Here is a 23084-nt window from a genome sequence, read left to right as displayed (position 1 = left end):
ATTGGAATAAATATGCAAGCTGCCATCACGTTGTTCCATGATGAAATTTCGTGCACAAGGCCGTCGTTAAGTCACTATTGATTGACAGGAAAGGCAGTGAAAGAATAAAGCAAGTGAAGCAGCCAGAAAGCACCAACTTGAAAGCGTAAATCAAAATATTCTTCGAGTTTCAGTTACGGAAGAAATCGTTTAATGCAGATGGCCGCACAACTAACTAGCAAGCTAGCTAGCTGGCTGACTGGCATCGATCTGTCGTCGTCACAGATAAAAAGTTTAATATATATATATATCTTTTTTTCCATTCTGCACGACGAATTGAAACTGACCTTTATCATAAGTTGTTTTTCTTGTAAAGCTGCTGCAAAAGTTTCTTTTAAACAAATAATAATCTATAATGATTTTTTTTCAATGATAAAAATAACGATCATAAGTTTCTGAGGTAATAAACTTTTAAATCAAACCAATGAACGTGATGTTTGCTCTTGTCTTTCTACAATTCTTTCAAAATTGATCATATTAATTAGTAAAGTTAATATAATTAGCACATAAACAATTGCACAATTAAACACATCTGATAGCATTGCAAAATTGCACCACTTTTACCTGCTGCTGCTGCGTAATAAGCTGCAAAGCAGAAAACATTAAAACAGCTGTCATTCATCGCTGAAGCAACAAAAAGTAAAGAAAGAATGTCGTAAAAGTGAGTACTATGCAAGCAGCATCTTCGCGACAAAGCAGTGCCGGGCACAACTTAAAATGATCTGCAAAACTACATACATTCTATGCAAGAAAGAAAAAAGTAAAACAATTCGCCACTCAAGATCATAATTACATAATAATAGTAATAAATCGTTTTATATATATAGCAGCAAAATAATTTTTGCTTGTTTATATAATACAAGGGGCTTATTATTATTATTATTATTAAGCACTTGAAACATTAAACAATTTCTCCCATATGAAATCCTACACAGAAAGAAATGTGCAAAGTCAGAAAGGTGGTGAGTTTTTGACAACTGAAGAAATTTCATCATTATGCTCAACTTTATTATAAATTAATCATTACCTGCAACAGCTGGAAGATGTTTTTTCGGTGCAGAATAATAATTTATTAATGCCACTTCAGCAACCAATTAAATCTTCTCTGTTTAATTGTCATTGAAAATATCACTTCATTTGATAAGTAATCATGATCTGCAAAAGAAATCCAGTATATTATTGGTTGATAATGTTATCAGTGATAATTGTGGAGCAGTGGTGAAAATTTTTGACGTTTAATTAACATGTTGCCGGCCACGAATGTGAAACTATCGAACACGACCAGACAAAGAACAAACAGATAATGTAACACGCTAATTTTCAAGGACCGCCCCGAGTGCATTGTTCTGGTTAAAGTGCCACTGAACGTCACCAAATTCAATTGAATATTACAGTTTGAAACAAAAAAATAATACAAATAAAATTTCAGTTGAACAATTCTGTTTTTTTTATTATTTGAAAAATAGGAATATCCGAAGATATTCAAAACGACATGTATATAAACAATACAAATAATTGAAACATGAGTTACAAATTTTAAAATGCCTTTTGTAAATGCTCCATTGTTATTCTTTAAAACTAAATAAGGCTGTTGTTCTATTTCTAGTTGTAAAACAGCTAAGCAGCTAAGCTTGAGCTCGTCAACAACAACAACAGAAGCAGGGACTATAAAGCATCACTGATTAGTGCAGATGAATGTAAATAAAAATTAAAATCGAACATTTACAATAATGCAAAAAAAAACGCCCAATTTCAAATAGAATTCCACTGATCACATTATATAATTACATTACATAACAATAATAAACTGTCGTCAGCGTGGAAAATACTTGAACAAATATTTAAGTGAAACATATATGCATGACATCATCTGATGAGCTTGATAATAACGGGAAATTATTTGAACAATAAAAATTGCTTTTAATCCATCTGATCAAATGTTTAATTGAATTGAATTGAATTGAATGAAAAGTTGGCAACAAATTACCTTGAATTTTTGTCCAGAAAAATTTCTCCGACCGGTGTGAAACGTGAAAATTTGCCATCGGAGCAAAAGAAAACATTTGAACAGAAATTCCAGTGTAAATGCGCAAATTATTTACATAGAAAAGGCAAGTAATTTGAAGAAAAAGTTGTCGTCAAAACTAGATCAAATGCAATAAAGCAATAAAAGAAAATTAGGTTCGTAAAAAAACTGGACGAGCGAATAAATACAAGAATAACAGGATAACAACAAGAAGAAAAAATAATATGAAGTCAACGCTGACATTGGCAAAAGCGTGTAACGTGTCATTTTTTTCTTGCAGTTGAACAAGGGTTTTTATTATTGCTGAAAACCGAGATCAAAGAAACTTGCAACGTTGCATTTGCTTCGTCTACGAACAATTATACAACACTTTCCACTGTGAAAGTTGTTCTGATCGAGCTGTTGTTCAAATTGTTGACGGCATTTTGAATATTCAATTGTGGACAAATTATAATTTCGAACGAGAAAAAAAACTTGCTTTCAAACATCTATTTTGTTTTTTGCAAATTTCAACTAACTATGCACAAGTGGAAGTACATTTTCAAATTTATGAAACTGTTTGAATAAAATTAATTTACGAAAGAAAAATATATAAATAAATAAATAAATAAATAAAATTTAAAAAAAATGAATCATGAGTCATGATAAGAATATCTGAAATTTAAATACTCTACTTGGAAACAAACAAATTTTGAACACGATTCTACAGTAATGTAAATAAAAAGTAGGTACCTATCAAACAGTGCTATCAAGTTGTACGCAATGTGGATCATTCTCGCATGTTTTGTTGTCATATCATGCCAATACTATCTCTAAATTATAACATATATGTGCATATATATATATATATATATATATGCAGGACGAGTATCAGAAATGAAAAAGTGCATGTTATCTGATCTGCGAATGATAAATGGGACCGGTGTTAAGAAGCGATTCATTTCGTCTTCTAATTGTTCGAATGGAATTGTGCAAAGTGGTGTAATAAGCAATTGTGAACAGAAAGAGAACTGCACCGATCAAGCCAAACAAGTGCTACTTCGCGGTGGGGAGGAGGTTGGACGGGTGTTGGGCTAGTTTGTTGTGCAGCGCAACTGCAGAGGAAGTGGAAACTTGTTGAAATAAAATAGAAAATAGCAGCAGGTGGTAGAAGGTGTCGACAAAGATGACAAACTAGCCAAGCCAGTGGTGAACGATGAATTTTTGCTCGACAAATGAGAACTGGACGACAACAGCAGCAACAGCAACAAGCACTGAAAAGCGCACAAGCAAAAAGCCGAAAAGTGCTGTTGTCGTTTTGCAACGTCAAGGAGGTGAACAATTATTTGCCTGGGCAATAATTTTCGAGAAAAAAAAACTTCAAGCGTGAAAATTGTGCAGCTCAGTGTCATTGATTGATGCGGTTCAGCGCGGCTTAAAGCAGCAGCAGCAACAACGACAACAACAACAACAACAGAACATGCTCGAACAATTCACACTCGGTGCGACACGTTTGCAAAGCACCATCAATTTCGGGCAAGCTTTCACCAGCAATGTACGCCAAATCTCCCCAAAGATATCAGCTATTTTTCGCATATGCATCATCAATGTGAACATATTTCTACTCTGAAAACGTACATTTTTTGCTGATCAACAAACACATTCACGTGTGCTAATTACATCCAAATTGCACAACACCAACAACGAACTTATTTTCTGTTCATCATAAAACAACACGCACCTATTCGTGATACGAAGTACATTATATTTTTTTCAATGAACCTGACGAAGAAGATACTGTAATGTTTTGAAGTTCGAAATCAAGAACATTAAAAATTTTGAACGTGACCTAATAATTTCCCACACTGCGCATGCAAATGAGAATAATTAGTTGACAAAGTGATGATAAAAAATCGGAAAAAAAACATTTTTCTTGTACATTTTCGAACCGATCAATCAACGGTCGTTTAACTCAAATGACCATGAGTGCAAAGTTGCAATTACAGTACGCCCGTGAGGTTGAAATCACCAAATTACCTTTTCTGAATTTGAAAATTAAATTTGCGCTCGAAAAGTTGTCGCCGGTGAAAAAAAAATGCCGCATTAAATTGAAATTTGTCACAAATTCAATTGACAATCGTGAATGAATGAATTCGTCGAACAGTGCGAACTTGAAAACTGAACGCCGGTACAGCCGACCGGTCAACAAAGCACTGATTAATAATAATAATAATCATAATAATAATAAGCAGAATTGATCGTAACAGTCAAACGACCAAGCGAGGCCAATTTGCCGGCGTGACATATTTGCACAACGACACTGCCGGGAAGCATTGTGCACTTGCAAATTAGAACCGGGTTGTGGTCGAATGTGGGAAAGAGGAGAAAAACGTTCTAACACATCTCCGCTTGTTTGTCAAGCATGTGAAATCACTCTTTTAGAACAAAAGCAAAATTGCTATCGTACAACAACAACAACAAGCTGTACAACTGAAATAATTATTTAAATAAATCGTAAAAATGTCGGATACTAGTAGGATTATTGTATGCATGCAATAATAAATGTGCCTGTTTGTTCTTGGATAGTGCAATGGAAAAGGTATAGAGAGAATGTAAAATTTGAATTTGAAATACCCAATGGCGATTTCACTGAATGGGAGAATCCAATTGGAATGGATGAACTGGAACAAGCTGAAAAATGCTTACCTGATTCTTCTGCAAAACTGAACGGTGATGCCAGTGGGCGAGTGGTTGGTAAAAAAAGTTGGAAAATGATGCTTATTTCCACGAGCAGTTTGGTTACTTTGCAGCTGCTGTCGATTAGAAGATGCTTATCGGTGATAAAAGAGCCCGACGTTAGATCAAGCCGACAATATGCAATAATTCTTTTCTGCTTTCTTTCTTTGATTCGAACTTCACAAGCGCCGTTTGGACAGTTGGCGACCACATTTTTGCAAAGAAGAAAAATTGCCGTTCAATTTTGTTCATTTCAGTTTAAAGTGAACACAACTGACAGAAGCTGAAAAGCTAAATGATATTGATTGATGAGACGAAAAATAAAATATGCTTTTGAACAATTTTTACGGCAAATGACAGGGATAATACATTTTGAAAATAGAATAATAATTATAATAATAGCTAACAAATTTATAAATGATCACCTGTGAAAAAATAGAAAAGCAAGCCGACCACAAGATTGAATTCGTTTTCAGTAAATCCATGCAGAATATGATCGTATAATTTTGCAATAAATGCTATCAACGCGCCGGGCAGTTTGAAGCAACTGAAATGGCTGTTCTGCATGGTTCGAGCAGCTGCTGTTTCTAAAAGCTGCAGCCAGTTTGCACTTTTCCAGCTAAATGTTGTTGTACTTGAAGCAACGGCTGAAACTGGAGATGCGTCGAAATCGTGCAAAAATTGCCTCATATTTGAATTGCACCGCTTGTGGCATGTATAACGCATGTCTGCGTCTTGCTTACAAGCAAGATTTGACGAAGCCAACTGACGTGCGCTCTTTATTTTCATTATCAAATCAAGTGAAGTTTTTCAATTCTTCACTTTTATCACTTGCTTGCTTCTGATTAAGTTGTTCCAAAAAGATTGTTCCATCTCTACAACTGTTTTATTATTTCTTTTTATTTTTGGAAAATTTTATTTTCCATTCTACTATTCCAACAATATATCTAGTTTATGACAAACAAACATTGCCGTCGCATAAATGAAAAAATCTATCTCTTTACAACGATTGCATCAAAATGATTTTACCATCACAGCACTTACAATATAAAATACATTAATTTCATGGAATACAAACAAAAAAATTCATAATACTATTATAAAAAAATTAAATAAAAACAAACATCTGTCTGTTTTTTCATATTTCAGAAAAAAGATGTTTTAATACTTAATAAACAGTCTGAATCATATTTAAATTTCATGGTATTATACGACTTAAAAGTAAAAAAAAAACTTATAATTTCAATAATCTTATTATTAAATTACTATTTCCACCACTACATCACTACTTCACATGAGTACTTTTTTCTGATAATAATGACTGCATACAATTACCGTAATAGTATTGTAATGTTCGTCTATCTGATAATCTTACATTATTGAATTTTTGTTTTAATCTCAGTTTTAATTTTTTTAAATTTTCAATTAATTTTGTTTATCAAATTAAAACCATTAAATTTTAATTATATTCAGTAAATTATAACCTGCATTTGTAATTCTTACTGTTAAATTTTTATGCTTTATATGACGTAGCTTAAATTAAAAATTTCAAATAACTAATTAGAAATTTATTTCATTTGTTTTATGATATTAACTCATCTTTTACTTAACTGGCATTTTTTAGGCTGTAAGAAAAAATGATATCGGATTTGCAGTTGGCATGGTTTGTGAACATGCTTGGTGTGGTGATCTTTTTGCTTATCATCTTGTTTCACTATATAATCGCCAACAGTCCACGTCGTCTTGCTCGTGAAGACCGCCATTAATTTAAAAAATATTAAAATATGTGATTTCTGCTATTATTAATTTCTTTTCACTTCTCTGAAAATAATAAAAGTTTTATACAAATATATCTTTTTCTTGTTTCACTGTTTAGTATTGTCATATATATATATATACTGTTTTATAATGATGCGAAGTACTATTTTAACTGTCTTTCAGTTTTCAGCTGTTAAAACTGGCTAAACAGTAGCTGATGTTGGCTCACTGCTTAAACAGTGCTTTTCTGAAGAATAAATGCAACTTGAAGTACTTTTCATATACTTTGTTTGTAATTTTTGAAACTTTTTATTATTCAGGACTGCGGTGTGTTTAGTGCCAGCACGAGGCACTCGTCGTACTACCAGACCTCCACCGTGGTGGATTAAAAAAGAAGCTGGTTGTTTTTTCTTGATTTTGCTGTTAAGCTTTTGTACTATTTTTGTACTTATAGGATATGTTGTTGATAATATCACCGAGGCAAATCAGAAGTTTTTGAGGGATATTAGTTTAGATATTTACAGTGAAAAACTCAAAGAGCGTAAATCTTCGAATAGTACATTTGAACGTGGCGTTTGGGAAACTGGGTAATATTTTCAAAACAATTACTTTCTAAAATGGGGAAAGATTATAATTTTCTTTTGCTTCAGCTCAGTACGTACTGGATTGGTTTGCCGAAAAATTGGTGTTATTCCACAATATTTTAAAAATGGAACTCGTGTACTGTGTACCCTACTTGAGGCAAAGGAAAAAGTACTTCAAATTTGACACTGTTAATACACATGTTCATTTGTTCAGGTTTTGGATAATCATGTAATCAGTTACACTGATCCTGAAAAGTGGTACAAATATTCAAAGATTGGTAAAAAGGAAGGACTGAAGATGCTCGGACGTTTAACAGTTGGTGTCCAAAGCGACGATCCTCAGAAAGTGCGTTTTAGTAGTGATTTTCATTGTTTGTTTTCCTACCTCTGACTTATCAAGTTTGCTGATTAAACATGATTCCAAATGTTATGCTATTTATTTTACAGTAAATGACATGCAAGGTTTATTCCGTAGCTGTAAATACGTTGCTTAAAATGTTCTTTTTTTGGTTTTAAATAAATGTTCGTTTCAGTTCACTGCTGCTTATCGTGGTATATTCGAAAAGGCTGGAGTACTTCCGAAGCAAAAATTAGCTGCTTTTGCAATTACACCTAATGCACAGATACAACCAGGTATGAGATTAATCCATTCACATATTCATTCACTGTGTCAGTATTTTTTTAAGGAACTCGTTTATATGCAAATCACTTTACCGTTGGTCAGTATGTTGATGTCTGGGGGCATACGTAAACGTTTTTTTCCATGCATTGTACAATGTTAATTCTATGTATACGTGTGCTGATGTTGTTTTAGAATCGACTATGGTTTTCAAGGCGTAATGGTCCGGTGGGGATTCAAAGGTATGCCAGCTACCCATGGCGTGACAAAGACACATCGTAGACCTGGAAGCATTGGCACAGCTGTATTGATAAGCACATTTCTGCGAGGAAGAAAATGTACAATATTGTAATATTTTGTAGGGTCAAGCTTGCGTGAAACCAGGAAAAAAGATGCCTGGTCATATGGGTTCAGAATGGAGGGCTCTTCGAGGTATACAAGTATGTAAAGCTTCTATTTGAATGGAATTTGTTGACAGTTTGATAAAGTTTTGTGAATTTTGACAATGATCTTTGATCTTGTGCGAATTGTTCGATTGTAGATATTACGTATTAACACTGCGGAGCAAGTTTTGTACGTGAAAGGTCCTAATGTACCGGGCCCAGTTGGCACGTTGATATACGTCAAAGACAGCGGAGTTATGGAAAAAAGGGTTTCGGTGCGTATTGTATTATGTAATGGGGTTAATTGTTTGTTGACGATTTTAAAATCAACTTCCAGAATCCGCCATTTCCTACGTTTTATCCCGAAGAATGTGATCCTTTGCCAGAAGAGCAGTTTCATGATAGTTTATTTCAATACACTGAACCGAGTATTGAATACCCCGAAGAAAAGGCAACAAGCACGACAGTTCGTAAAGGGCCGGTTAAAGTTAAAAAACAAGCTAAAGTCAAGTAGCCTAATTTACATACGTGATTATTTTTCTACTTTCATACGTAATGAAAAATTGCAACTTGATCAGCATAAAATAAATGTATGTACACAGTTTAATTTGTTGGCAGAATTTGTTGATTTGAAAAACAAATGTCCAATATTGTATTCGATACAAAGAGAAAATTCATTTCTGACAAGCAAATTGATAATACTTTACAATAATCAATTACCGTAATGCAGTGTTTTATTTCAGAGAACTTACTTATTAATATGTTAGGTTATCTTTAAATTGAACCAGTGTGTGAATGTTCTTCAATTTTGGAAATGCTGTACTTACGTCATTTGGCAGGTAATGTTTGAATTGGAAAATGCACTGAAAGTGTTAATATTTTTCTTTCAGTTTCAGCAAATGAATTCCTTTCATACCATGCATGATGTGACGAGTTTATTATTAGCTGAAAAGAGCATGATGTATATATATATATATATATATATATATACATATATATATATATATATATATATTACAGCTTAAATGCTAAATTTTATTAAAATTTTCATTTTCAGGTGAAAAATTTGGAAAACCAAAAAGAGAATGTGATAAATTTTCCATTTGAAGCAAGTGTCATTTGTTGTTGTTTTTTGGTACACAACTTTGAATTAAAATGTACACTTACTTGTGTTAAATTTGTCTTTTTTTGCATCATGTTGCAGTTTTGATCGCATGTACTATATTTATATTGCAGTATAATATGTATGTGTTTGTTTAATGTGAAAATGCACGTTTGAAATTTAGCATCAGCGAATGCTGAAGCTTCAGTCTCGTTGTGCACTGAGCACTCTGAAACAGGTAAGCAAACAATGATTGCATCACAGTTTGGTATATATGTGTATTTTAAAGTAAAAATTTTTTGTTGTTTCAACTTACAGATTGGGCAGTGTGTGAAGCGTTGGAAAAGTAGTCTTGTTCTCGTTGAACATGACAGTGAGAAAATATCCACAGCCTCGTTGAGTGCTATTACAGCAGCTTCGAAACTTGGTGACGTGTCTTGTCTGATTTTGGGTGACAAATGCCAAGAGGTGGCCAATTCTGTAGCCAAAGTGAACAAGGTGAAAAATGTCTACGTCACCGAACATTCCGCTCTTCGTGGTTTTCTTCCAGGTATGAGGTGGATTCGTGTACTTTTTTTTTCCCATTTCTCAGTTTCACTTTTCAATCAACATTTCAAGAAATTATGACACCACTTATTATCGCTTGTCAGAGCAGTTTCAAATTTGACGTCATCATTGCCGCTGCAACGGGCTTTGGAAAAGTATGCAGCTTTGCATTTTTTGTTTCTTTTTCTGTTCACGTTCGAAAAGGAGAAATGAAACACATTTTCAGAATATCATACCACGCGTTGCCGCTAAATTGGACGTCAGCTGCTGTTCCGATGTGATCGCAATTAAGCAGCCAGACGTTTTTGTACGACCACTTTATGCAGGTAGACTCACGGCTGTGGTACGAAAACATTTGCATAATTTGATAAGACTAAAAGTTTATCAGGCAACGCCCTGGCGACAATAAAAGTACTGGATGCTGTCAAAGTGATGACCGTTCGTCCGACAACTTTTCCTCCGGCGGACATGAACTCGGGGAATGCTACTGTTCGACAAGGTTTTTCTTCTTGAACTTGCTTGCAATTTCTGAAATCCATAAACTGTGTTGTTGTCTGTGTTCAGGTCCTGTATTGGAAGCAGAAACGGCCGTTTCGGAATTCATCGGCCAAGAGCTGAGCAGATCTGAGCGTCCACAGCTGACCGAGGCGAAAGTTGTCGTTTCTGGAGGTTACAAACTCTAGCAACTGGCGAAAAATGTTTCCCTCATTTGCTGGATATCTCACTTTGCTTTCAGGGAGAGGAATGAAATCGGCGGAAAATTTCAAATTGCTCTATGATCTTGCTGACAGATTAGGAGCTGCTGTGGGCGCATCACGAGCCGCCGTCGATGCAGGCTACGTTCACAACGATTTCCAAGTTGGACAGACTGGCAAAATTGTCGCCCCTGTAAGTTGTCTGTCCTCTTTGCCTGTAGAAAACGGGAGCACAATTTCACAATGAATTACAACGGATTGTAGGATTTGTACATCGCCCTTGGAATATCCGGCGCCATTCAACATCTGGCTGGAATAAAAGATAGTCGAACAATTGTTGCCATAAACACCGATGCGGACGCGCCGATTTTTAAAGTTGCCGATTATGGATTGATTGCCGATCTTTTCGAAGTATTTCTATTTTCCATAATTCACATTTTGATCATATACTGACCTTATGTTTCAGGCTGTTCCGGAAATGATCGCCATTTTGGACAAATCATAAGCATGAATTATTAATTTTACAAGAATGACGTCTGTTTTCGCTTATTTTGAGCAGTGGTTGATGAGCGTGGATTTTCATAGGGTATATTTTGAATGGTAATGGAATTAGCAGGTTTCTTTGTTTTTCTTCTGATTCACAGTAGTGTCCAACTGCGGTATGCAAACTTTTGAAGTAAGAACGACGGTCTTTCAGAATTCCATTATTGTTGTATCAGCGAACTTTTTTGTTTCACTTTTTTCATTCACTGATTGTCAGGTACTTACTGGTTAATTGTACAACAACAGAAAATCTAACAAATATAATAAATAGTTAATTAGTTCATGATAATCCGATATTGTTTGTGAAAATATTTACATTTTATTTTCCCAAATAGGATTTTTGATAATGATCATGTGTTGTATATATATTTGCGGTGTTTTCAATTTTGAAAATGATGCAGATGAACAAGCATGAGAAAAATATTGATTATTGATTGACAATAAATCAACACGATTATTTACGTTGTGTTTTGTTCACTTCTGAGATTTGGGGATTCATTTCCACTGCTTATTTGATGAGCATCGATAGATCAGTTTCATTCATTATAATCACCACTTGATGTATATATAATTCGGAACATTGTGAACCAACTACGACCGAGAAATGAAGAAAGAGAACATTTTTATCAATGGGAAACTAGCTAATATTTAAAATTAAATGAAATGACACACCGAATGATGTTCAATTTTAAAAATCTACAGTACATCAGTTGACATCTTATTCAAGCAACCTGATAGAAACAATTGCAATTTCAAAATTACACTACAATCCTTAACACTGGATGAACGTTTTCCTTTCACCAGAATTTCACGAGATGAATGTCTGTCTGTTTGTTTTCTAAGCTTTCCTTCCCACTCCATATTTTATTACATGGACATATTATTGAGATATGTTGAATGTTTGCATAATAATATGGTTGATTGAGAATTTTTCACCGCACACTGTGAGCTTTTAGGTGAACTGTGAGATGGGGAGAGTTTGTGTGTTTTATTGAACAAAAAATTTCCACCTGGTCAATCAAATAACTGAACAAAAGTAAATAAGTGTTTTGATTGGCTTTAATTTCAGTTGATTAGATTTTTTCTTTTCGCCAGCAAAATGCTTTCAACAAGAATAACAGCAATGAAGCTGGTCGACCAATTTTCCCTTTAACATCCGCATATTATTGAGCAAACGAATTTTTTTATCAAAAAAAATAAAACGCTTGTTATTTTCCATCTTTACATATTGCATTCCTGTTTATCGTTATTCTTATTATTATTAGTAGTAGTAGTAGTAGCATTTATTGACTCAATTGCATTTCTATTCTCGTCACTAGCTGAAAGCGCTTAATTGTTACTTCTTTTGCTTTGGTTGGTGTACAAATTCCTTTCATCGGCAAATTATGTTTGCACTTAATATTGAAAATTTATCAGCTGCTATCTTTGAAAAAAATGAATCCGCAATCAAATGTTAAATATTTAAATTTGCATAATTTGTAAGCTGCTGTTTTTGTTTGTAATTGTAATAAAAAATTTCATTTCCACCACGATAAATTATATGTTGTTGATAATGTATAGATTTGTTTTTTTTATTTTTTTCGAAGACGACAACTATAAAATTTGTTTCAATCAATACGTCTGATTCAATAATGAACAGTTGATCCATATATATGTATATATACTGCCGAGCACGTTTCCATCAAAAAACACAACAGGAGAGAGTTTTCGAGTGGAAAAACTGTTGTTGTTTATTAAAATTAGCATGATGAAACTATTTATAGAAATAAAGTTGTATATTTAAATAAACTTGTTGAATAAAAGAAAAACGAAGAAGAAGAAATAAGCTTTGCCAAGTGATGATTCTTGAGCACCCTGAGACAATTATTAGTACACAGTACACATTGCCAATGCGAGCGATGAATAGAACAAAAAATGTTCGCTTGCTTACACTGCTATTCAGTTGGTAGGTGGGTAAATCGCAACATTAAAGTATTTTAAATATTTTACAATTGTTAATTGGATTATTGAAAATTAAAGCAAAAAGAAATCTACAAACACCGAGCAATGGGTTTTCCTATATTTGGCACTTTTAAAAGCGAATGCTACGGGCATTTTCTGTTTTCCAAGTAGAAGGAAGATCGATTTCTCAATAAACGCTTTCTTTTAAAAATGGAAAAAAAACCCAGTCGACTGTTTTTCTGGTGGATATTAACAACACATGCCGTTCCCACAACGGCTTTAAAAATTAATTGTTGCTTTCATTCAAAGCTTTGCAAATCGTTTTGCAAATTTAATATTTGCGATTGAACTTTACTTTATCATCACCATCATCATCATTCATTGTGTGCTTTAAGAGCATGGGCTTCTTCTGCTTTGAGGCTTTTCTTTGAATGCATATTTTCAATGGATAATATTTTTCCCATAAGCTCGCCTGCTGTACAAAAGTTCGAATAAATCAACTTCGACGATTTAAATCATTTTTTGTAAAAATTCAATCCCAAGTTGGAAATGCAATATTTTGTGTCATAAATTTGAATGAAACAATTTATATTTTTTTATTTTATAATTCAAGCCGAAGAACTAACTGCATGTGCAAATGCAAAAATGTTGTGTATTGTGCAAATGTTGCTGGAACAGTACGACTGACGATCGTTTAGTTCAAAAATGGAAACTTCAATTAGCAGAATTTGAAAAGAATTTCCAATCATTCATTCCAGCTTGCTGGTTTCAGAACAACTTTACGAGAAAGGATGATGATAATTAGTTTCATTGAATGCAACAATTTCTTCACGCAAGTTGTGTGAAATGTTGCACTGTAACTGTTTTCCACGTCAGTTCTATATATATGCACATGCAGCACATGTGATCACTGGTCGTTGTTTTCATTTTTGTTCAATTTCCATATATCCAGTGTTTATCATGTGGAATCGTGTGTTTACAATTTTTATTGCGGATTTTGAGGTGAAAGCTGTATAGCAAGAGAAAAGGAAGCTTTTGTTGTTGAAATTATTGTCCACTGAAGAGCTGTCGGAAATACTGAACTAACCAAGTAGCGTATTATATAAAGCAGCTTAATATTGAAATTGTAAAATTGCTTTTATCAAGCAGATGTAGTAGTAGCAGTAGCAGACTGCCCAGCAAATCTCCAGTGGTTAGTTACTTGGTCAATTGAATAGTCCGCTGAATAATTAGCAACTTGGGCAGCTTTGAATTAATTATTCGCCTAATAACACTACGTATACAATGCTTGATAATCAAGCCCACATGCAGAAGATATTGGCTTTCTCCAAATTGTATTATTTACTTTTACAGTTTAAGAATAGATAGAGTATTCAATCCTATTCAATACATGACAAATATCTAACATTTTCTATTCTAAAATCACTGTGATTGAAAATGAATAAAATACACGAGAAGCATTAGTTGAAAAAAGAAGAACCGTAACAGTAACTACCATTGATCTATCATGAATAACACAAGAGAAAAAGGATAAATTAAGATCGTCTGTATTGATCAAAAATTTCAAATAATATTTTCATTAGAGATACCCTTTTGTATATACATATATAAGAGTAAGTGTATGCAATTTTGACAATCTATGAGATAGAGATTTGCAATGCATATTATTAGAATGCCGTTGATAACTGGAGAAGAATGTTGATTTTGAATTATTCGAAATTCGGAACATTGTGCATACGCAGTACACATACGGTTGGTTCGTTGTTCAACTCCAAATGGTAGACTTATTGACTGGTCTTGAATTTAAAGGAAAAAAAGCTTCTAAGTGTTCAAAGCTGACCTTTTTGTCATTTCAAAGATGCCATTGTTGATAATAAATTATGCATTGAAACAAAAACGTCAAAAATTTGCAAACTGATGTTGCGCGTTGCAATATTAATTAATCACCAAAGATAACATCTACTGATAAATATGTGTGGGTGGGTGGATGGGTAGATGTAGGTGTGGAGAATTAATCGAACAATATGCGTGAGAAATTAAGATTATTGTTAAATTTGCAACAATTTTCTTCAATATCTAGTAGAAGAGAAAAAACGGACGAAATCACCGGATGCTGCTGATAAGTGTTGAATCAAAACACAATAATATACACTAAAGCATTGCTTATTACAAATGATAATGTGAAAAGGTGAACACATTTTGTTTTCCTTATGCAATAAACCATTAATAATGCATAAGATGACGCAATTCTCGACAAACGAGAAATATATATATCAGGTTGTTGTTGTTGTTTATTTCGTCCAATTTAATTTTGCTTTTATAATTGTGCTAGGTGAAATGAGTGGTGAAAATAAATTTTCTTCGACATGCAATATTTATTATCATTTTCCGGTGATTTTGCCAAACAACAACTGGCCAAGCAATTGTTGAGAGTGGAACGCGTGTCGAATGAAATTGCTTTCAAGATATGCGCCGCTGATGAAATTGCAGAATAGAAAAAAACAAGTCGACAATAATAATAATATATCCACAGAATAATACTTTTTGTCGTGTGCTTGCATAGCAGCAAAGCAGCAGACCAAGAAAGCAAGTAAGAGAGAGGAAGAGAGTTGAGAAAGAAAGAAACAGCTTTGTACAAATCAATCATCAAAATTGGTTGGTTGCAAATTCATGCGCATTGTCTAGCAAAAGATGTGAAATATTTGTTTGCTGAGAAATCGATTGTTGATGTGCACTGTTTGAAAATGGTGAATAATTATCACCTTTTGTGATTAATCGGCATTTCAGGAAAAACTGTTCAACCAGTAACTTTGAATTTCAACGCGCCAACAGCGCAATATCCAAGCGTTTCACGTTTCGAAATTAACACTACGAGAGAAGGTCAGTGATGGTGATAAAGGGTGGTGGTGGTGGTGGTGAGCTTTTCCGTCCAATTTTTATTTCTGCTTATCCCATAAAAAGTGATGAATAGAGAAGAATGTTGTTCCTATTTTTTATTATTATTATTCCATTTTTTTCTTTCGTCTCTTCTTTCCAACGATCACTGGTCAATTTCTGCTTCCGTTCGATGCTTCTCAACTGAGCAAACTTGGCCCATCATTAGGTTTGAAATGTCATAATCGCGTTACGCTAACAACGTTGGCAAAAATTTCACCAAATCACAACAGAAAAGTTAACCAATTTTTCAAACTGCAAATTACAGCCAGAAATCGTTCCCGGCTGATCGAATGATATACTGGAACTGAATCGGCTGAAAATTCACGACTGCCACTATGCTGCTGCTTGTATTAAAGGGACAATCAAGTTCAACTGATGTTCAATGCTCGGCATAATTTCAACATTGGCACAAAAAACACCACTCGCTCCGTTCACTCTTATTCTGCTTTTTCCACATTGCTTGCTCATACAATCTCACATTCGTGCAATTTTCAAAACAGTTGCGTTTGTCCACTCAACTGAAACACTGCTATTCTCGTCACTTCAATGTGATAAACTTGCACACCTGTACCATTCGTAGCACATGTTGCCGGAGGAAAATATTCGAAAAATTATCACCATTCCCGTGATCGTAAAAATAATTTGCATTTTATCCGAACACCAACCAGTTAATGAAACTACTGGGCTACATGATCAAATTGCTGCAATTTCAAATTGTGCCCAATTTTCACTCAACTGAACTGAACTGAACTGCAGATATTGGACTTTGATATGAGCATCATGAGGTAGCCGTCTGTCAAATTTATTGCTCATTTGATCAGCTTCAATTTTACCACTACACTAAACTGCTGCTGATTTGCAGTGCATTTGTCATTGTTTATTGCCGCATTCTTCATCATCGAAATTATTCAACCACTTACTTATTCGAGCTTCTTATTTGCTCTCAACACGTATATAAAATGTTGTTTCATTGGCGTTAATAGAAATGAAGAAATTTCATTTATAAAAATGCTTTCTGGTGTCATCAAATTGTTCGAATAATAATAATCATCATCATCATCGTCATGTTAACCCTTCAACTATTCCAACGAACGACAACATCAGTAGTATATTTGTCAATATGTTTTATGGAAATGATGATTGATATTTCAAATTACAAGAAATAATGTCGACGAACAATAAATAAAATGATCTATCAGAATGCTGACGGTCACTGTTCCATTGGTTGAATTCGTCCTACCTCTCTGTTCAAACGGGAACAAAGAACAGCAATTCGCTTTGGAATAAATATTCTGTTGGCGCGCTGTTTTTGCAACATCCGTCGCAATTGGATGAATCGAGAACGGCGGATGTTAAGCAAAAGGAGAAAATCAGATACAACATCCAAGTTGATGTGAAAAGCGGTTTGGTTTAAAGCTCAGCTGTGGCACAATCGATCGCTGCTTTCAGATTCCAAATAGCGGAAGAATGTCCGCAACTTTTCAACGACATTGAGCGATTAATTTGATGACAACGAATATGATTTGTAAAAAGTATCGATCGCTTCTGAACAATGCCAGCTTAAACAACTGCCTTGGCAAAGGTGAACTGATTGTTGTTAGGCTTTCAACTGTTATGGAAATTTCCTCTCCAACATCAATTATACGCAATTCACTCCGCCCATAAATTTCACATGTTCTTCCTTTCATTTTTTTTGAATATCACAAACAATTATTCAAAATTAATCTACCTTTAAATGAATCTTTAAAATCTAACAATGAAAAGAAATTTACAAAAATTACGCTTTGCAAATTTCCATAATACTCGAGGAAAAGAATTTGCATCTGTGCGGGATACCTGGGACAGATCAAATTTGACAAAGCGGAATTTTAACAATATGAATCAATTTGTCGGCCATTAATCGCAAAGAGTCAATGGCTGCCCGATTAGAAGTGCAAAGAAATGATCCCTGAAAAGGAGTTGTTTTGCAATGGAATATTTGAAGCCACGCCCTGCCGTTTTATCGCTTGCACTTGCTCGTGGCCCGAAAGCCTGCCTAGTCCTTAACAAGCTTGAGCTTTCAAAGACATCGATCGCCGACTTATATTATTCATTCTAATGTTAACTCATTGAACTTGACTGACGCCTCCGCAAAGGAAATCCATATTCTTATTTAAAACTTGACATTCTCAATTCAAACATTCACATATGCAAATAACTAAATTCTTACCGGATATATATGTATGTATATCTTGTCGAAATAAAAGAATTGAAATTGTAACACATATTTCGTGAGCAATTGTTCATGAACGGTCATGAACTGACCGGCCGTAAAGTAGAAACATTTAATTTGCATTTTTCTTTGGTCAATCCGCTTTGCTTTGTATACAATATGCCTCTCTAAAATGATACATCAAAATAAATGTAATCAATTGCATTATGATAATTTGAAAATTCTGATTAGATAAGATATGTATGTGTTAAGTAAGTGAACGAAAATTTTTTAAATGTGCATTGTTAATATCACCAAATTATCGAATTTAAAATGAAATTTGTTATTGGAAAATGTGCATATAAATGGGCATATATGTTGACAGTATGTTTAATCACATCCGTATGCTTTGCGTGATGAGAAACAATGGAGAAGAAAAAAGAATAATAAAGGAAAGGCCATAAAGTACAGCGATCAAGAAGATCTAGCTTCAGAATTGGTAGCACGTCGACGGAACAAAAAACGGGCCCGCTTCTTTCTTAGGGAATGGCCAGTTTGATTTGCACCACCACTTGGACCGCCAGTTCTACACGGTGCACCCTGCAGTTCAGCGTTACGCTTGACTAAAATGACCAACTCGTGAAAAACACTCGTAACATTCCAGTTCCATTTGGCTGAACATTCGACGAAAGAACATTTCCATTGCTTTTTCACATAGCTGGAAATTTCCTTACGAAATTGATCGACCGCAGTGTCGCCGGGACCGTTGGCTTGTAATAGACCATTCGGCCGTGTATTTGACGATATGTTGCCGCCCATTTTGTGCAGTTCGTCAATTTTATTCCCAACAATCAGAACAACTGAATCGGCAGCTTCGGTTTGAATTTGATCACGAAGACTTTTCGCCCATCGTAACGATTCTCTAGATGTGACATCGAAAACAACAATATAAGCGTGGGCACCACGAACACCAGGGCCGCCTGCACTACTGCCCGAACGTGCCCAATCTTCTAAACTCGACTTTGGAAATACAGAAATTGGACACGTATCGACAATGCGCAGTTCGTACAATTGATTATCCGCAAATATTCCAGGGTAATATGCGCAAGGCCGTCTTGTGGGTTCGTGTTTTTCTGGACAATGGTTGAACAAAAACTGATGCACTAGGGATGTTTTACCACAGCCTGGACTTCCCAATACTACCAATTTCACGTAGGGCATCACTGAGCCTACCTTACCATCCAATTCTAATTCCATACTGAAATTTATATATCTGCTTAGAACTAGGTTGGTTCCGGTCAACAGATGGAGCTGTTTGTGAAGCAGACTTCATTTCTATTGGTCGACAAGTTACGCCAACGTATTTTAATTGCTCACCACTGTGCTAATGCAACTCATAGGAAATGATACCCCCTGCTATGCTTCTTTCAAGCAACAAATGGAAACTATATACATGAATATGAAAACAACACGCTTTTATATTTAATATGAAAAATATTTTCATTTAAGCATTTCCCATATGGGAATTCTATTTACATTTTTCACTCATTGCCATAGCTATTCGTGAAAACATAAAAAAAATAATATTATCTTATTAATGTCTGAACATTTCTTTAAATGTACGTCACAACAATACAGCGGATTAGAATGTTTTGTCTTGTCGAAACAAAAAGCATTATGACAATAGGAAATAGAACTGCTTGATCTAAATTAAGAAATATTCACCTACGATGGAATTTGTCACTCAATATTGATACGAAACTATACCATGCTTGCATATTATTGCAATTTTGAAGATTTCACTTAAGTCATCGCATTTGCATTTATCCAAATTTAAAATGCAATTCCTATTTTCATTTTAATTAAAGCGTAAACATGTTTTTGCATATGCGAAAATTGGAAAATATTTCTAATAGTTAAGAGTCGAATAGTTGAATTCAACATCGTATTATTGTTGAAGAACAGAAATATATTCTTTTCATTTCTTTTGCAAATTTATCTGTTCCATGATTCTGATGAATAATAACTAATTAGACTAATTAAAAAACTGATTTTTTCAAATGGATAAAACAAATTTTACTGCAAGCTGGTTGCGCAACCAATAATGACTCCCTGGATTTATTTTCCTCATTTCTGATATCAGTATAAGATAAATGATAATTAGTAAGTAGTAGTACTTTCAGTTGAAAAGTTAACAATTAAAATTAAATATAATGTTACTTGCATTCATATATTATATTTTTTATAAAAATTTTTCACTTGTAAAAAATGATTAATAATGATTGATAATTTGAATTGTATGTTGTATGGTTGCACATTTTAATAAGGCGTGCTAAATATATTCCAGTAATGATATTTTAAGCAAAGTATTTTAAAACGATAAATACAATGTATTAAATTTCTTGTATAATTAACAAAGTAACGAACTTTATAATAAGTATCATTTTTACATAATAAAAAATTAGCAACAAAATTTAATTTGCAACTTTATCTCTTATGTTAAAATGCATACCAAATATTAGTATTCTTTTAATAATTGAAAAATTAATCCTGTCGCTCACATTTATAACATTTTTAGTTATTTAACTTTCTTACTGCTAGCTTAACATTCTAAAAAGTTTAGAGTTTATTATTTTAGCAAATTGTATTATTTAATAATAAATGTTGAGTAATGAAAGAAAATTAAAAAAATGACACTTTGAAATGGTTTTCTTTAATTAATTATAGAGAACAACACTAATTTAATGGCAATTTTAGCCATAATTTGTGAAAAGTTGCACTTTTCAAATTATCTATCATTTTCCACTGCCCATGAAATTCTACTTCTGGATGAACATATTGTTTGGTATAAAAAATATCGTAGTTAACAATGGCGCTTTGCTGACGTGGTTATGGTTCAGTTTTAAAATATGAAATTTAAAATGAAAAATTTCAATAAAAAATAAATTCGTATAAACTTATTGAAAAATCATTCGCACAATGTATGATTATCAAAACAATTATTTTCAGTTTTCAAATTGCCATTATTACTTGAATAAACCATTAAATTAATAAATAAATTTAATATACCAAATATTCAATAAATCTAAACTTTAGCATGGTATAATTTTATTTTTCTTCCATTTGATATTTAAATTTCAGTTGCAGCATTTGCATTATTAAATAAAATGAATCTATCAAACATATTTCCTTATCATTTTCTTGTTAATCCCCACTTTTGACTTTTGCTAAAAAATTTGCCTTTCAAAATAAAATTGTCAGTTATTGTTAAAAATGATTGATGCGTAAATAGAGAACCACAACCAAAAAAAATTTAATGCGAAATAATAAAAGAATACGTCTGGACATTTTTATTTGATCAATATTATCACCTCAGTTTACGGTAAATTAGCATAAATATGAATGTATACCTTTATCTATAAATGATGAGCTTGTGCAATAAACAGACAACACGCAATTAGAAATGCACGAATGATTATTGATTTTTCAGCTCAAACTTCGCCGGTTGTTTGCACATTTATAAAATTTGCATAATTGCGCAGATAGTTGATAAATTTTCAGTGAATTTTCCGTAAACGAATTTCAGTAGACAAAATTTTAGGCAACATATTTGTTGTAAATAACAGAATATTATGCAAGAATAATTTTATGAAGTGAAGATATGAACAAAATTGATTTCTAACAATAGATAATATTTTTTTAAATTAAAATACCCTCTATTGTTTATCAAAATGTATTAATAAAGTAGATAGAAATTTGCCAAAATGCTGTAACTTGTATTCATATTTGTATAATTTGATCAGTAATAAAATTCAAAACAATAAAACTTGTACAATTGCAAATAGCACTGTTTAGTAATAGAGAAATTTGACATTTTGCCACAAATTTGAATTATTCAAAACCTGATTTGTATTGCCATTGACAATTCAAATTCATCATCGGATCAAACAAATATAATGACACGCCGATTGAAAAATTACGGTAGATGAAATATAATCATGCTACACTGTTCGTGAAATATTACGATCGTAATTTTTGTTTGAAATTTAAATATCGAGGTTCAAAAACTTAAACTGTAATGTTTCTTCGATTAATTAACAGAGTATTCATTAAAAAGACAAAAAAGCTCCAACTGTCACACTGAACAAGTGTAGCATGATTGAAAATTTGTCATATACAAACAATCGTAGAATTGTGATCAAGCAACAGACATGGATTGGACAATAGACAAAAGTTAAATTAATCACAGATTATTCAATATTTTGAAAAAGCAAAAAAATTAATATGCAAATTTGAATTCGTGAAAATTAATAATCTCAACGTGTGAAGATTTGAAAAAAATAATAAAACAACTTACCGTACAGACAACTCGACACTAGTGGAAACTGCGTTGGTGAAAATTGGACCGAAATTTTTACCGGCCTTCGACTAAAAATGCGACGCACACGGCACTGAACTTTTCAGACTAAAAATCGACGATGACAATTTTTGACTGGAATAAATGCAAATAACCAAAACCGGTTTTTCCGTTCAGTTCATCACTTCGATGAGTTTTTCTTCAGATTTACAGTAATACTCGTAATCGTCGTCGACATTGTTTCATCACTGGGCCTCAGCAACGAATTTCACCTTCAAGTAAGAATTGTTTGATTTCCTATCATTATGCAAATTTTATTGCCATTGCATGTTTACCTTTTTTCCAAACTGATATGCTTGAAATATGAATTTTCTTCACTTGCCCTGTGCTTAATTTGTAATTTATTCGCTTTGATCAAAAAAAAACTCTTCTTCATATTTTTGAAACATTTTCTATTTTAATTATATATTTCCATTGTAAATTTGTCCTTTTTATTACAAGTTGTCCAAGTGGTTGCCAAACACGTTTGTAGTAATAACAACAGTAATAACAAATGAAAAAAAAAATTTTTTTTCTTAAAACGATTTGACGTCAGCCAAAATTCTGAAGCATAATCCCAAAAATGAAGGCATTTTCTGTTTTTTACTT

At 33.2% G+C, this 23084-nt stretch overlaps 4 protein-coding genes across 4 annotated transcripts; 2 read left to right on the top strand and 2 right to left on the bottom strand.

Annotated features, from left to right (window-relative positions):
- Positions 1-2941: 2941 nt before the first annotated feature.
- Positions 2942-5067, top strand: Tsp_05413 (hypothetical protein). Its single transcript, XM_003371724.1, has 2 exons — positions 2942-3121; positions 4582-5067. Exons 1-2 carry the CDS (start codon positions 2942-2944, stop codon positions 5065-5067), a joined length of 666 nt encoding a protein of 221 aa, XP_003371772.1.
- Positions 5068-5403: 336 nt separating this feature from the next.
- Positions 5404-10972, top strand: Tsp_05414 (electron transfer flavoprotein, alpha subunit). The gene is made up of 22 exons (XM_003371723.1): positions 5404-5580; positions 6405-6529; positions 6859-6938; positions 6993-7125; positions 7189-7291; positions 7337-7468; positions 7656-7755; positions 7809-7869; positions 7937-8045; positions 8104-8181; positions 8283-8423; positions 8462-8611; positions 9182-9238; positions 9411-9464; positions 9545-9776; positions 9845-9927; positions 9999-10098; positions 10161-10271; positions 10337-10441; positions 10509-10660; positions 10732-10878; positions 10934-10972. Exons 1-22 carry the CDS (start codon positions 5404-5406, stop codon positions 10970-10972), a joined length of 2469 nt encoding a protein of 822 aa, XP_003371771.1.
- Positions 10973-17784: 6812 nt separating this feature from the next.
- Tsp_05415 (hypothetical protein) lies at positions 17785-18223 on the bottom strand. The gene is made up of 2 exons (XM_003371722.1): positions 18098-18223; positions 17785-17967 (listed from the first exon to the last, which is right to left on the bottom strand). Exons 1-2 carry the CDS (start codon positions 18221-18223, stop codon positions 17785-17787), a joined length of 309 nt encoding a protein of 102 aa, XP_003371770.1.
- Positions 18224-18553: 330 nt separating this feature from the next.
- Positions 18554-19336, bottom strand: Tsp_05416 (GTP-binding protein Di-Ras1). The gene has a single exon (XM_003371721.1). The coding sequence runs from the start codon at positions 19334-19336 to the stop codon at positions 18554-18556; it is 783 nt and encodes a 260-aa protein (XP_003371769.1).
- Positions 19337-23084: the final 3748 nt, after the last annotated feature.

This window comes from Trichinella spiralis (assembly GCF_000181795.1).
Source record: "Trichinella spiralis strain ISS 195 chromosome Unknown Scfld9, whole genome shotgun sequence".
In the NCBI taxonomy this organism is placed as follows: domain Eukaryota; kingdom Metazoa; phylum Nematoda; class Enoplea; order Trichinellida; family Trichinellidae; genus Trichinella; species Trichinella spiralis.
The sequence above is the reverse complement of the archived record's forward strand: the minus strand, read 5'-3'. Positions and strand labels throughout refer to the sequence as shown.